At 42.5% G+C, this 16,105-nt stretch overlaps 1 protein-coding gene across 1 annotated transcript in view; it reads right to left on the bottom strand.

Annotated features, from left to right (window-relative positions):
• Positions 1–16,105, bottom strand: part of LOC115783400 (voltage-gated potassium channel subunit beta-2-like) — a 123,487-nt gene that overhangs the window by 20,978 nt on the left and 86,404 nt on the right. The window contains exons 10-12 of the mRNA XM_030734208.1: positions 9,479–9,564; positions 7,977–8,097; positions 7,654–7,748 (exon numbers count right to left, since the gene is read on the bottom strand). Coding sequence (XP_030590068.1) covers positions 7,654–7,748; positions 7,977–8,097; positions 9,479–9,564 — 302 coding nt within the window. The remainder of the gene's footprint in view (positions 1–7,653; positions 7,749–7,976; positions 8,098–9,478; positions 9,565–16,105) is intronic.

Here is a 16,105-nt window from a genome sequence, read left to right as displayed (position 1 = left end):
TCTTTTTGGGACTTTTCACCACTTTATCTGGAGAACCTGTGAGCCACTCTATTGTTTACAGCCGGGATCAGCTGTTAGCCCTGTGCAACAGGAGCGTACTCCCGGAGGAGCGACCTGAGATTCCGAAGGAATTACGGCTTTGGAGGAGGGGATGCAGAGCTGGAGCGAAGTACCGGGAGAGGAGGAGACGGTACAAAACAAGCACTCCATCTATTCTCATGGGCAACGTAAGATCTTTACCCAACAAGATGGAAGAGCTGACAGCGCTAACCAGACTGCAGTGGGAGTACCAGCAGAGCAGCCTCCTGCTGTTCACGGAGACTTGGCTCACGGACCACACACCGGACTCCGTCGTAACATTGGAGGGCTTTCAACTGGTGAGAGCGGACCGGAGCATGAGGGAGAGTGGTAAGAGGAGAGGTGGGGGACTGGCGATGTACGTTAATGAGAGATGGTGTAACCCAGGACACATCACTGTGAAGGACCAAAGACATTGAACTGTTAGCGGTTAGCGTTCGGCCATACCACCTGGCCCGGGAGTTTTCACATGTTATTGTGTTAATTGTTTACATCCCGCCGTCGGCCGACGCTACAGCAGCCTGTGAGGACATCAACACCACCGTCTCTCAGTTACAGACGGCACATCCGCAGTCCCTGATTATCATCTCTGGGGACTTCAACCATGCCTCACCTTCTTGCACTCTCCCTTACTTCACCCAATATGTTGACTGCCACACAAGGGACAATAAAACTCTAGACCTGCTGTTTGCTAACACAAAGGAGGCTTACAGCTCATCACCTCTACCCCCACTTGGCCACTCAGACCACAACCTGGTCATTCTTCACCCCACCTACACCCCCATTGTGAAGAGAAAACCCCCCACCAAGAAGACAATAAGACTGTGGTCTGAGGACTGCAGTGAGGCCCTGAGAGACTGTTTTGAATGTACAGACTGGCAGGAACTCTGCAGGCCTCACGGTGAGGACATCGACGCCCTCACCCACTGTATCACAGACTACATGAACTTCTGTGTGGAGAACACTGTGCCAACCAAGAAGGTACGGTGCTTCTCCAACAATAAACCGTGGGTGACCCCAGAGCTGAAGGCCCTGCTGAACGAAAAGAAGAGGGCCTTCACATCTGGAGACAAGGAGGAACTGAGGAGAGTGCAAAAGGATGTAAAATACAAGATCCGGAGAGGCAAAGAGAGCTTCAGGAGGAAGATGGAGGAACAGCTCCAACATAACAAAGTCCGAGAAGTCTGGAGAAACATGAAAAAAATCTCTGGCCACTTTGAGGACAACGGAGGAGCCACAGACATGAATCTGTTTTTCAATAGATTTGACTCTGGGTTGTTGACCACCTCCCCCACCCCTCAGCTCCCATCTGCCCCCCTCCGTATGCTGACCCCCCTCTCTCCTGGTGTAGTGCCATCATTGCCTGCACTCTCCTCACCCTCACCCACAGCGGAGCCAGCCCCATCACCCACTCCAACCCAGCCTCACATCCACCTCACAGCTGATCAGGTGAGAAGTCAGCTCAGGAAGACGAAGATCAGGAAGGCAGCGGGTCCAGATGGAATCAGCTCCAGACTGCTCAGGGACTGTGCAGACCAGCTCTGTCAGGTGGTCCTGCACATCTTCAACCTGAGCCTGAATCTGGAGAGGGTCCCTGAACTGTGGAAGACTTCCTGCATAGTTCCAGTGCCAAAGATCGCACAGCCCAGGGAGTCCAACCACTACAGCCCTGTGGCCCTGACCTCTCATCTGATGAAGACCATGGAGAGGCTCATCCTGCACCACCTCCGCCCACTGGTGAGCTCAGCGCTGGACCCCCTGCAGCCCGGCATCGGGGTGGACGATGCCGTCATCTACCTGCTGCACAGATCCCTCTCTCACCTAGAGCAGGCGGGGAACACTGTGAGGGTCATGTTCTTTGACTTCTCCAGTGCTTTCAACACCATCCAGCCTTCACTGCTGACAGGGAATCTGGAGGGAGCCAGAGTGGACAGTCAGCTGACGGCATGGATCATCAACTACCTCACCAACAGACCACAGTTTGTGAGGTGCCATGACTGTGTGTCTGATGTAGTAGTCTGCAGCACGGGGGTGCCGCAGGGCACTGTCCTCTCACCCTTTCTGTTCAGTCTGTACACCTCAGACTTCAGGTACAACTCAGACCACTGATACCTACACCTACAGAAGTACTCAGATGATACGGCCATCATCGGATGCGTATCAGATGGGAACGATGAGAAATACAGGGGTGTCAGCAGTGACTTTGACGGCTGGTGTGAGAACAACGCACTGCAAATCAACGCCAGCAAGATGAAGGAGATGATCATAGACTTCAGGAGGAAGCCACCCCCAACAGCACCGGTGAACATCCAGGGAAAGGACATTGAGACAGTGGTCTCCTACAAGTACCTGGGTGTTCATCTCAATAACAAGCTGGACTGGAGTACAAACACAGACGTCCTGTATAAGAAGGGCCAGAGTCGACTCCACCTGCTGAGGAGACTGAGGTCCTTTGGTGTCTGCAGGACTCTGTTAAAGACCTTTTATGACTCAGTGGTAGCATCTGCCCTTTTCTACGCAGTGGCCTGCTGGGGGGGGTGGATGCACCGAAAGGGACAGGAGCAGGATCGACAAACTGGTGCAGAGGTCCAGCTCTGTGTTGGGATGTCCTCTGGAGTCTGTGATGGTGGTGAGTGAGAGGACGATGTTAGCAAAGCTGACATCCATCATGAACAACCCCCATCACCCTCTGCATGAGAGCGTGGGTGAGCTGAGCAGCTCCTTCAGTCAGAGACTGAAACATCCTCGCTGCAGGAAGGAGCGCTTTCACAGTCATTCATCCCAACAGCAGTTAGACTGTATAACACATCATGATGTCTTGAGTCACTTGGACACTTTACCTCCTCTGCCATCACTTTATCCTTACAGTCCAGATACATTTTATTTATTACACTCACCCATATAATGCATACCGTGTATGCTGTGTACCTTACTGGCTACAAATGTATATAATATTTTGATATCTGTATATAGTGTTTTGATGTGTGTGTATGTGTGTGTATATGTACATGTGTGTATTGACACTGATATATATATTTATGTATATAGTTATTTTATTTTATTCTATTTTTAGTTCATTTGTTTTTACTCATCCTTTACATTTTTTCTCTGTACTGAGCTGCTGTAATGCGCAAATTTCCCCATCGTGGGATCATTAAAGTTTTATCTTATCTTATCTTAACCAAAAGAGCGGATTGGTGGGACAGTTATGGGAGAAGATGCAGAGTGAGACCTGCACAGGTGAGCTGACAGTGCATCACTGCGTCACACCAGGAAACGCTGCACAGCAAAGTCCTGAAGACACAACGCGTCATTAGCACCGTAACACAGACAGTGCCGGCGATTGTCCCTGAGGCACCCGTTACGTGCCCTTACCTGGCGTTTAACACTGAGTTTATCACCACTGAGCCGGCTGATCAAATGAACTTTGAATTACCGTAATTCTGCGACCGTTTGTCCTTTTGGAAAAATTCAAACCATTTCTGAAAGCTGAGAAATTGCACTTCACATCCAACATAGAGTTTATTACAGTAAAAGTTCACAAATGGCAGCACATTTGTCCCTGCAGCTTCAGGGATGGAAATCAGAGCAAGTCTCCACCGCTGTGTTTGCAGCTGCACTTTTTGCTGATAAACTGAACACACTGTGCAGTTTATGCAGCATTTTTCTGCATATGAAGTGCAAAAATTCACATCACAAGTTTTACCTGAAAAATTAGCAGCTTGAAATATTCTCATTTTTCCTGATGTCATTTTTGAAGAAAAATATAATTTTAAATTTTATTTAATGTGCTGAGGAAAAAGTTGCTGCATTATGACCATTTAAATCATATTTCTGATTAAAATGATTCTTAATTTTGTTTGGCCTGCGACTCAGACTGTGTCTTCAATTTTGGCCCTTCATATGATTGAGTTTGACACCCCTGGCGTAGGGCTTGGGTTATTGTGTAATTCTGTTCATGGTTCGTGTTTAGATTATTCTGCGTTTGTCTCCCTTGTGTTATGTCTCTGCCTCACTGTGCCCTGTGTCTATCTTGTCTCTCTGTCCTGTTCTTTGTGCTTTTTGTTCTCTGCCTGTTTGGATAAGTTTATTATTCCCTTTTGCCTTCCCTTTCAGTCCTGGTCTCCATGTTCCTCCTCATGTGTCAAGCTCTGTAGTTGGACCAGTCATACATCTGTCTTCCCTGTGTAGTGCTTCCTTTCTTATTTTGGTGAGTCTTTGGTCCTATGCTATATGCCTATTTTGGCTTCCTGTTGTTTCCTTCCCAGCTGTTTCCAGTTGTCTCATTACCTTGGTGTGTATATATCATCTGCATGTTCCTTTGTCATCTGTCATGTCCTCGTCGTTGGCTTTCCTGCCAGCTGTGTGCTCTCTAGTCCTGTGCCTTTACTAGTGTAGTGTGTTTATTCCTGACCTGCTTTGTTGTTATCTCTGTGGACTGCCAGCCACAGAGAGTTGAATTTTGTCTCCAGAGCCTGCACTTTGGGTCCTCAACCTTCCTACCTCAGTGCACATGACACTTCTACACTTGACTATTGTAATTCATTATTATCAGGATCTACTTTTTTCACAAGGGCCAGGTAGGTTTGGATAACTTTTTTCACTTAACAAATTAAATCATCATTTCACAACAGCATTTTCTATTTATGTTGGGTTTGCTTTGTCTAATTAAAATATATTTGATACGAAACATGTAAACTACTTTTCGCTGCTCCCTTGTCACAAGGAGTCACCATGGAATATGTATGTTTGATCTGGCAGAGCTTTTATACTGCATGCCCTTCTTGATGCAACCCCAAAAGTTATTTGCATTTCTGGCTGGATTTGGACCAGTGACATTTAACTTGCCAAGCAAATGTTTAAACCATTACATTACAGAGCCACTGATGAGCTGTGTATATGTGTACACTAAGCAGAAGGAAGTAGACGAGGACTAGTGAGTGTCAGAACCACTGTCCTAGATGAAACAACGAAGATCCATGAATACATCAGGAAGATGGCCACAAAGGATCATGTGCTCAGTGGGTACTTCAGGCAGCAGAAACCAGAGAAAGAAGAGGACGAAGAACAGGAACCATCGTGGAAGGACAGGCCTCTGCACGGCATGTACCACCAGCTGATAGAAGAAGTGGCTGACATAGAGAAATCCTACCAATGGCTGGACAAAGCTGGACTGACAGACAGCACAGAGGCACTAATCATGGCAGCACAGGAACAAGCTCTGAGTACAAGATCAATAGAGGCTGGGGTCTACCACACCAGGCAGGACCCCAGGTGCAGGCTGTGCAGAGATGGCCCTGAGACAATCCAGCACATAACAGCAGGGTGCAAGATGCTAGCAGGCAGGGCATACATGGAACGCCATAAACAAGTGGCCGGCATAGTATACAGGAACATCTGTGACCTGGAAGTCCTGAAGTCAAAATGGGACACGCCCCCAAGGAGCTAAGATCCTGTGGGACTTCCAGATACAGACAGACAAACTTGTGATGGCTAACCAACCGGACATCGTAGTGGTGAACAACCAAAGGAGGAAGGTCGTGGTGATAGACGTGATAGAGTACGCAGTCAGTTCTTGGAGGATGAAAGAATTGATACCATTGACTGGAACTATGTACAAAAGCACAGGGGGCACACAAACTGCTGAGCACCATTTTGAAATGCTGCAATGAAATGAGGCTAAATTAATGTTTGCACTTTAATTTTTGGGTTGTCTTTGAATTCAGCTTCTATATGTTGACAATTTTCATTTCCATCAAATGATGCAGCATTCTTTCATTCTATTACCTACAGTTGCTGGTCATAAAATGAGAATATCTTTGAAAAGGTTGATTATTTCAGTAATTCCATTCAAACAGTGAAACTTGTGTATTATATTCATTCATTACACACATACTGATATATTTCAAATGTTTTTTCTTTTAATTTTGATGATTATAACTGACAACTAATGAAAACCCCAAATTCAGAAAATTAGAATATTACTTCAGACCAATACAAAAAAAGGATTTTTAGAAATGTTGGCCAACTGAAAAGTATGAACATGAAAAGTATGAACATGAAAAGTATGAGCATGTACTGCACTCAGTACTTAGTCGGGGCTCCTTTTGCCTGGATTACTGCAGCAATGCAGCGTGGCATGGAGTCCATCAGTCTGTGGCACTGCTCAGGTGTTATGAGAGCCCAGGTTGCTCTGATAGTTGATCAAGATCTCTTCCTCCAGACTCTGGGACCTTGATTTCCAAAGGAAATGCAACATTGACTTTGATCAGAGAACATAACTGTGGAGCACTCAGCAGCAGTCCAGTCCTTTTTGTCTTTAGCCCAGGAGAGACGTTTCTGACTCCGTCTCTGTTCAAGAGTCCTCGACACGAGGACTGCGACAGCTGAATACGTCTGTGTGTGGTGGTTCTTGAAGCACTGACTCCAGCTGCAGTCCACTCTTTGTGAATCTCCCCCACATTTTTGAATGGCTTTTGTTTCACAATCCTCTCCAGGGTGCAGTTATCCCTGTTGTTGGACACTTTTTTCTACCACAGCTTTTCCTTCCCTTTGCCTCTCTATTAATGTGCTTGGACACAGAGCTCTGTGAACAGCAGCCTCTTTAGCAATGACCTTTGTGTCTCGCCCTCCTTGTGTGAGGTGTCAAAGGTCGTCTTGTGGACAACTGTCACTCAGCAGTCTTCCCCATGATTGTGTAGCCTACAGAATTAGACTGACAGACCATTTAAAGGCCTTTGCAGGTGTTTGGAGTTAATTAGCTGATTAGAGTGTGGCACCAGGTGTCTTCAATATTCAACCTTTTCACAATATTCTAATTTTCTGATACTGAATTTGGGGTTTTCATTAGTTGTTATAATCATCAAAATTAAAAGAAAAAAACATTAGAAATATATCAGTCTGTGTGTAATGAATGAATATAATATACAAGTTTCACTTTTTGAAATAAATTGAAATAAATCAACTTTTTGACGACATTCTAATTTTATGACCAGCACCTGTAGTCTATATCAGTAAAGATAGCCATTTTTTTCACATTGCCCTCATGTGTTTTCCATGTTTTCCTTTAATTTTTTTGAGCAGTGTATATACAGTATACATTTATCATTTTGTTTAGTGGAAACTTATATAAAACAACTTCTGCGCATTTAGCAACCTTTTAGTAAGTGTCTGGCACTATACCTTGTTGATCTCAGTAAATGTACATTAATCTTTCTTACTGAATATTACACAAGCTTATTTGTTGCAGTTTAAATACAGTGTAAATCACATTACTTCTAGACCCCTACTGGGTTTTTAAATATTTTTACAATGTTCTGATTACCTCAATCTAACTTTTATTTACTTCCATTATGTTGTAATCAACCTCAGAGAAAGGAGAGATTTTAGACATTTATCTTAGCAAAGAAAAATAAATTCTGCATGTAAATATATTTATTTTTTTGATATTAAGGAATTACTTGAAACTGTGATTACTTATAAGTTCCAGGATTAGGGAAACAGTTCAAACAAAGCACATGGCATATCAACTTCCTTTGTTTGACAGGATGTGGATATAAAATATTGGAATATTACCTTAAGTGACGCACGTGAATAAGGGGGTATTCCATTGTTATATTTCCCTGAGATGATTCCACAGGCCAGTGGAGACCATGCCATTGCTCCAATGCCTGTATTCCCAAAAGGATTACATACAGCACACTTAACATATTAATAACTTTTATTTCCAGATTATGAGTAGGATTCAGAAGGCCATTTATTAGCATTTGGATAAACAAGAATCAGACATTAGCATGACTGATTCAGTATCTTAGAAAATACATTCACAATATACATACTACTTAAGAGTGAATAGTCATAATTATTGGGACAATGCTGCACAGACAGTGGCTGCTTACCTATCTTGTGGAAGAGTTCAGGAAGGTGGACTTCAACCTTTTCTCTTTGGAACATGTGGTACTCTGCCTGTTCACAAATGGGAGGGATCTGGTTGAACTGTCGTGCCACAGAGTATGCTTCCTACAAAAGTACAGGGAACAGCTGGTGAATAACTGTATGCACCAAACATTTTCACAGGTCCAAACTTTTCACCTGAAGAAACTACCCTATACCAAAAATGTGTGCTTAAATAATTATTAAAACAAAAACTCTGCCTTACATTCTGATATGTGTAAGAAGCTTTTAAATCTAGAAATCTTTGAATGTCCATCTCTTCTTCCACCATCATCTCAGCCATTTTGCTACCTCAGACTGGGTGTACTGCTGGGGACCTAAGTGCCATGTCATGTTTGAGGTTGTTTGAATGGGGGATGCTCTCATTTTAGCAGGTCTTTTCTTTATTACTAGGTAATAAAAGACAAAATGGACATAGTCACTCGTGTTGCTCACCATTGTCAGAAAGACATAATTTGTGACAAATGATGTCACATATTTGTTAGAGAATTAAGCTACATCCACACATCACAGCTACATGGTGACCGAAGACTATAGAAAATGACATTCTGTGACTTCAGGTGACTACAGGTGAAATAACCACTGCAACAGGAAGTAGACTGGACATGAGTAAACTTTTCTCAACTTTCAGGCAAGCGATTGAAGTGAGAGTGAAGAATACCTGTGTTTGACATATGACCTGATAATAAATTAATTAGAGGGTTACCTAGGCAACTGGAGCCTGGAATGTTCACAAGCAATCAACCATTAGCTTTAATGCACGACAAGCAAACTGCAGCCAATGTGTATGCATCTTTAGAAATGGGAATTGGATAAGGACCAAGACAATCAAAATGAATGCTGTCATCAAGAAATAAAAAAAAATTGAATCTTCAGGCATTATTAAAGGCTTGATTTCTGACTGCACAGATGACTTTATTCTTCACTCTCTGAAGCTGAAATTCATTTTTGATTTTAGGTAACAGGGGCTGGTACCATGTGGCAAATCTGTGTAGCTATAGGCCTCATTTTTCTTGATATTAACAACCATTTGTCTGATTCACATCAAAATTAGTACATGTACTGTTGTTGACACTAGTAAGTGCAGTGCACAATTTGAGGTAATTTGCATACAATCAATGTGCAGGGACTTTCACCCCTGTTACTATCATCAGCCTCCTTAGGCTGACCTTATCTGTGACCAGTGATGTACTGTAAGCCAGTTAGAATTTAGAAATAGGAAAATCACAAAGAAGATAAAGGCAGAAAAATGTCACAGCTGTCAGAAAATTACAATATTTATAAAATAAAAGGAGCCACAGAAAACAGAACACCAGCAACTTGACCTATTTAGATCAATTATTTAGACTGACACCATCTACAACTCTGCAACAACTCAGGTGCAGATCAGCCTTTATCTATGTAATTAGCTTATGAATAGATTTACATTTACAAGTTTAAAACTCACCATAATCTCCATGGAGGTCCATCGTGATGTACCCCAGTACATGGCCATCCCCTGGTTGATCACATACGTCATTGCCCTTACCGTCTCTATCAATACAAAAATATACAACATTACAAAAACAAACTGTAAAACAACTGTATAAAGGAAACAGAGCCAAAAAAGCTCAGATAATGTGAACTGGACAAAGACTGAATAAATACTATATTGTTAATTATTTATGCCCAAGTTTTAATAAATGGACCAACATTGATCACTCAAAACACTAACACTTCAAGCCACCTTGGCCCATTAACACAGAATGCTAGCGTGCGTACACATGTAACGTGTTTTCCTATCAAACAGGTGATTACATTGGGGGTGATTTAGGGTTCAGTATCTTGCCCGAGGACACTTTGTAATGTAGACTGAAGAAGCTGGGGATAGAGCCAGTGACTTTTCCAAGTGGTGGACCATTCACTCTACCTCCTGTACCGCAGAAGCCTCAGTATATGCTACATAGCTTACTTTATTGGAAGAAACTAGGTGGAGCAGCATCACTTTTCAAATTTCCCCATCCCACTAACTCCCCAACAACAAGACTTAGCATTAGTGATTGACTTAATCAGTCAAAAGTTAGAAATTCTGCCTAGAATTTCCATCCATACAAATTATGAACAGAATCTGTGCAACACCAAGAATAAGTCTGACTTATTACTGCCAATGTTGGCCAAGCACTGGCAATGGTTATATGAGGACCATATAACACAATAACGAACCCAATATTCTGTACACCCGAAGCACTTCTCACAGGATACCCTGAGGGATGTGGCTGAATGTCACAAAGCACATGTAGAATGGTTATGCAAACTTCCCTGTTACCAAAGGGTTGTTTAGCTACCTCTGTAATGGAAAATTTGTTTTTCAAATCTAATAACTTCTGTGTACATCTTAGGTATATAATTGTAATTTTCTTTTACAAAGACTGAGTGTGTGAAGATGACAAAATAACTAAAATGTAAGCTGTGTCCAAGGTCATGATGCAGGTTATTATCATGCTGATGCCTACACGGTGGTGAGAACTGGAACTCACCACAGCTGACAGAACACGATTGTATCCACACAATGAGTATAAAGGAGCTGTTATTTTGTTGTTTGATCAGTGCTGGTGCGAAGACTGTTTGTGCTGTATTGGTCCCTTTGCGAAGGTTCCTTTCAACAAATATCAGGAAATCAGTTTTGTTTCAGAGCTCAACTTATTTTTTCCACCACAATGTTGGCAGCGAGTACGGGATTTCTTGAGTGATTTCTTTTCTGCTTTCATGTTGATCCAGAAAACCTGCAGGTAGACTCAGTGAGTCTGAAAGAGCACTTACCTCCAATAATTAAGAAGACATGTGCCTGACTGCTGAGAGCAGACAGAGTCACCACTGAAATCTCAATTGATAAAGAACTCAAAGTGGAGAGCAGGTGAGACAACCTGATTTTCTGCGTGTACTATAATTTTAAGGACATATAATTAATTAAAATTTGGAATTGTTCTGTATTTGGTAAGAGAGTCCACCATTCAGAGAAATGTTATGTAAACAGTTGATTTGGCATCAACACTGTTAACAAACTTTTGGTTAGTTTGGGCAGATCACAGGTTAACAGCATTGTGGGTTACATAAGTGACAACTTACTGGGGCCAAATTCACAAACAGACATTGGTGGTCATTGAGAATCTAGAGCTTGGCTCTCTGAAATCTCTGAGAACTAAATGGGGAACTCAAAATCCAAATCAGAAAAGCTGGAACAAATTAAGTATAACCTAAAATGGTCAAAATGTTTAAAAAAAAGGTGAGAAATATGGCAACAAAATGTGTGGATAAAGGAACATGAGTTAAAAAAATGAGTATTTCAGTATGAGGTAAATGAATACAAAAAAAAAAGAAAAAATAAAATCAGGGAGAGAAAGTGCTGACAGGCAGAAATGAAAAATTATAATAATCAAATGTCTCAGTGTGTCAGAAAGGGAGACCGAGACCTCGATCAACCTCCTCCCTGAGCACAGAAGCCAGAGCAAAGTGACAGACCAACACTTTCAACATCAGCCTGAAATCCTGGACCAGATTTAGCGAAATATTCCACTGAAATGTATGGCTGTATGGCAAGCAGGGGTGGGCCCAAATACAGGTTGCAAATGCAGAGCTAAACTCAACAGCTTTATATGCTAGAGGCTCAGAAGTTACAACAAAAAAACTAAACCTCAACCGAGGCTAAATTAAAGCCAAAACACCAAGCCTGGGAGAAAAGGAGAAAACACAACAGTAACCTGGGAGAACACACAGCTAAGGGGGAAAACACAGACAACGTAAAATAAGTTCAGTGTAGGTGTCCACCCATCCATTTCTTTCCAAGTGCATTGGAAAGATGCAGAAAGGACGAGCATGGAATAAGGAACATGTTGATGTTTAAACCACATCAATAGCCCCCAAAATAATGAGGTTACAGCCAATAGATCTCTCTGATCTTATAGCTGCCAGGCAAAGGAATCCAGCTTTGACAGTGGAGCATTAATGACCATTAATAAATTACTTTATGATCAAGAAAACATGATGAGACTAAGTCAGATTTAATTAGAAACGTAAAAGTATGCCTCCACCTTTAAATTGTGTCCAAATGTGTGATCAGTGACATTTAGCGTGTTGAAAAGCAAACAGGTGCGCTCGGACAACATCGCTGGACGAAGATGTAGTAATCACAACACACCTATTCAGTGTTTATTCAAATATAATACTCATAGTGCCATATCATTTAAGAGGTGCTTTTCTTTCTCCCTTTCTTACTTCCTGGTCACACCAACTTCTTCTGTTCTGTGTGAAAGGTGTTCTCAAAGGCTGGGGAAGCTGTTCCTAAGAAGATAAACCATTTAAATCCATCTATTGTGGAAAAATCATTCCTGAATAGTAATAGTATATATATATATATATATATATATACACACACACACAAACACATACATACACACATATACACCAGAATAGAGATATCATACCTACTGCCTTATTATTTTTGAACATCTTCCCTGTCCAGTATGTAATTTAGTATCAATGACAAACCAAACCATTTTCCAAATGTATTTTTTTAATCATTTCATAGATGGAATTACTGGGCAGATAATTTTTAAATATGGGATGCAAAGTACAAATACATAAAACATAGTTGGATTGCAGGTCATTTGAGGAATTATCCCAACACATGTGAAGTGTTATTATACACATGAAAGGTGCGTCACATCTGCAGGGCTTCATTTAGCTGTGCAACAGTTCCAACCATTGTGGCCAGCAGATGTCACCCAAGAGCACTGAATGAACCTTCGAGTAGCGAACCAATTTTTGACACAATGATTCAAAAAGGTTCAGAGCTTCAGAAAGTCATCACCACTCGAAAGGCCCAGGATACTGAGCAGGGCGTGCATCCGTCTCCTCTAATGACTGGGGCTGCTGTGCAGGCAGAAGATGCCTGAAGGAAGATTCTGGTGGTGGCGAACACTCTGAAGATGGATGGGGTGACTTGGGCGGCAGACGAGTTGTAGGTGGCTGAAGTTGAAGTGCCTGCAGGCTCTGAAGCTGAAGTCTTGAAAACTGAAGCTGAAGTTGCAGGTGTTGCTGAAGTGACTGAAGCTGAAGATACTGACGACTGACCGGGTTATCCTCACTCGAGGAGCAGAAATGGGTGAAGAGGCTGACCAGTACATGGCCACCTCTACCTGTCGAAACATAATGGGTGCAGAAGTGTGCCTGTCCTTGGCAACTCCCACCCATAGGGCAGGAACGGGTGTAGGTGCCTCACAGAAGCATAGATAATAGTCTCTAGAATCCACAGTCTTTAAAAACAGAGCTTCTTCACTGGCCGCTTTATTTTCCACAGAGTCACAGAAGAAGACAGGTGCAACAGGGTGGATTATCTCTTTAACAAACTCCTTAATTACAACAGGCAGAGTCCAAAAGCCAGGGAAAACCTGACACAAAACCCTGTGAACAGTATGCAATGGCTCTTATTTCCTTAACTGGGCAGTTTAAGCCATTGCTCATACATCTCAGTCACATAATCATAAATGCCTTGCTTAAATCCTTCAGCTGCGTGCTCAATCTTGGCAGAAAAACTCAAACTTCATTATTTCCAGCTGGCTCGAAAACAAATGCGGTAAAGTCCTTATTTCTACCTGGCTCATAAAACTCAATTCTCCCAGTGGTCATTTTAATAGGAACAGACTCAGAATATTCAGTCCAAGATTTGCCAAGCACTGCAAGTGTCTCACAGGAAAAAAAAAAAAAGGTTTTACTCAGAGATTGTCCAGTTTCATCACACAGGGGCAAGAAGACAGTTGTGACCAAGTTACAAAAAAACTAAATCCTAACTGAGGCTAAATGAAAGGCAAAACACCAAACCTGGGAGAAAAGCTGAAGTCAAAACACTAGTGATGAGCGTGTGAAACCGAAGCTTCAATACGTGCTTCAAACCCTGGGCTTACAACTCCAGAGAACCACTGCTTCAAAGTTTGCTTCAGGACGAAAAAAATCACGTGACATTTGACGTCCGGAGCAGCAACTGCTTCGGTCTGGGACTGAATCAGCTGACTGGTTCAGGTGATTCGTTGGTTACGAGCAGTGGCGGTTTCTGATATGGGCGACATGGGCAGCCGCCCAGGGCGGCATTTCATCTAGGGCGGCATGACCGCCCCCCTCCCCCCAACGCATTGCGATCGCCGCAGCAACGCCTACCGCACTACTCCACTTGTGGGATAATGGGCGCCCTCTATTTGCTGTGTATTGCATGTAGCTTTCTGCCATGGTCAGACAGGTTGTAACAGAAGAAAAAGGGCAGGCGGGGGATTCTCTCTCTGTCTCGCTGTCACTGCTTCACTAGATCGTCACACACACAGCGCTGCCCCGCCCCCTTCTCCTCTCAGCCTGGGGTGCGAGTCGAGTGAAGCAGTGATGGCGTGAGAGTGAGACTGTCAGCCGGGTTCATTCATTCATGCCTGTACAGTTTGGGCCTGGTTACAGCCAACAGTAACCGCTGAATTATAAATAAAGGCGACTTTTGCTGGCAGTCTCTTGCCAAACCTTTCATCCTCACGGACACTGCCATATCAAGATTAACGCGAAGTGTATGTCCTAATATTGAAAAGTTTTGCGAGATCTCGCAAAAGTAACTCAGGATCTCGCAAAACTTTTGCGAGATATGCAAAACTGACTCTTTTTTTTTTTTTTTCCTCCCATGTTCCACAGAATGAATCTGTGCGTCTAATAAAATTAGATGCACACAACTGATAGAACACAAAGCCAATTTCATTTATAATACTGTAAATATGGTCATTAAATCACAGTATTTGTGTGAACCCGAATCCTGATAAAAAAAATAACACAAATACGAATCTAGACAGTTTGGACAAATGTTGGTGGATGGCGCAGTGTTGCCAGATTGGGCAGCTTGTGAACACATTGGGGTGGAATATTATATAGATATTTCTATATAATTATAAAATTATATAGATATATAATTTTACAATAAAAACTTCCTAAAAACCTACCAAATATGGTGAAAAGCAGCCAAAATTTTAACAAGTTACCCAAAGCTTGTATATTTAAATATATATCACACCTGGTGCTATTAACATGAGTTTCAGTGGAGGTTTTGTTGTGTTGGGCTGGCAACTGTCAGTCAGATCTGACAACCCTGGGGATGGGCGGTGGTGGTGGCGAATTGTGGCAGATGGAAGGGAAAAGGTCAAAGCCATCAGGTGCACAGTTTAGGAAAAAGAGAAAAGAAGAAGAGGAGAAACAAGCAAAGATAAAGTTAAGCAGAAGCTGTGTAATATTTCAGTTTCTTCCATGTTTTTTCAAATAAAAATTTAAAAGAAATTCTGAGTGTGCCTGTGATGGTGGGGGGACCTTCTGTTAAAGCCTGTCTGTCAGACCATGGCAGAAAGCTACATACACCACACAGCAGTCGCTCATTACCCCCCCAAGTGTAGTAGTGCGGCGATCGTTATTGTGTGTGTGTGTGTGTGTGTGTGTGTGTGTGTGTGTGTGGGGGGGGGGGGGGGGCGGCGGGAATGCTCGCCCAGGGTGCCAAACAGGCTAGGACCGCCACTGCACAAAAGCTTCATTTTCTCATCACTACAAAACACTAAACTGGGAGAATATTCAGATAAGGGGGAAAACAGATGACAACGCAACAAAGAACAGAGAAAAACTGAGGGCTTAAATACACACACTCGGTAATCAGGGAGAGTGGAAACAAGAGGGAACAACAGGCAGAGGTGGCAAAAGTACTGACATTCTGTACTTAAGTAGAAGTACAAGTACTTATGTTAAAAAATACTTTAGTAAAAGTCAAAGTACTGGTTCAACTTCTCTACTTAAGTAAAAGTAAAAAAGTACAGGCTCTGAAATGTACTCAAAGTAAGAAAGTAAAAGTAGTTTTTTGGAGGACGTTTCTACCTGCTATTTTTGTGTAAAACAAACCGAACCTCATTATATGTTATTGTAATAATATAAAATAGTACATGAGAATACAAATGTTATTCCAATCTAAATTTTAATCCTAATGAATGCACTCAGCTTGAATCTGTTCTGTAGGACACAAACTGTGAAAGGGAAT

This window comes from Archocentrus centrarchus, chromosome 7, assembly GCF_007364275.1.
Source record: "Archocentrus centrarchus isolate MPI-CPG fArcCen1 chromosome 7, fArcCen1, whole genome shotgun sequence".
In the NCBI taxonomy this organism is placed as follows: domain Eukaryota; kingdom Metazoa; phylum Chordata; class Actinopteri; order Cichliformes; family Cichlidae; genus Archocentrus; species Archocentrus centrarchus.
Note: the sequence above shows the minus strand (reverse complement) of the source record. Positions and strands in the feature narration are given on the sequence as shown.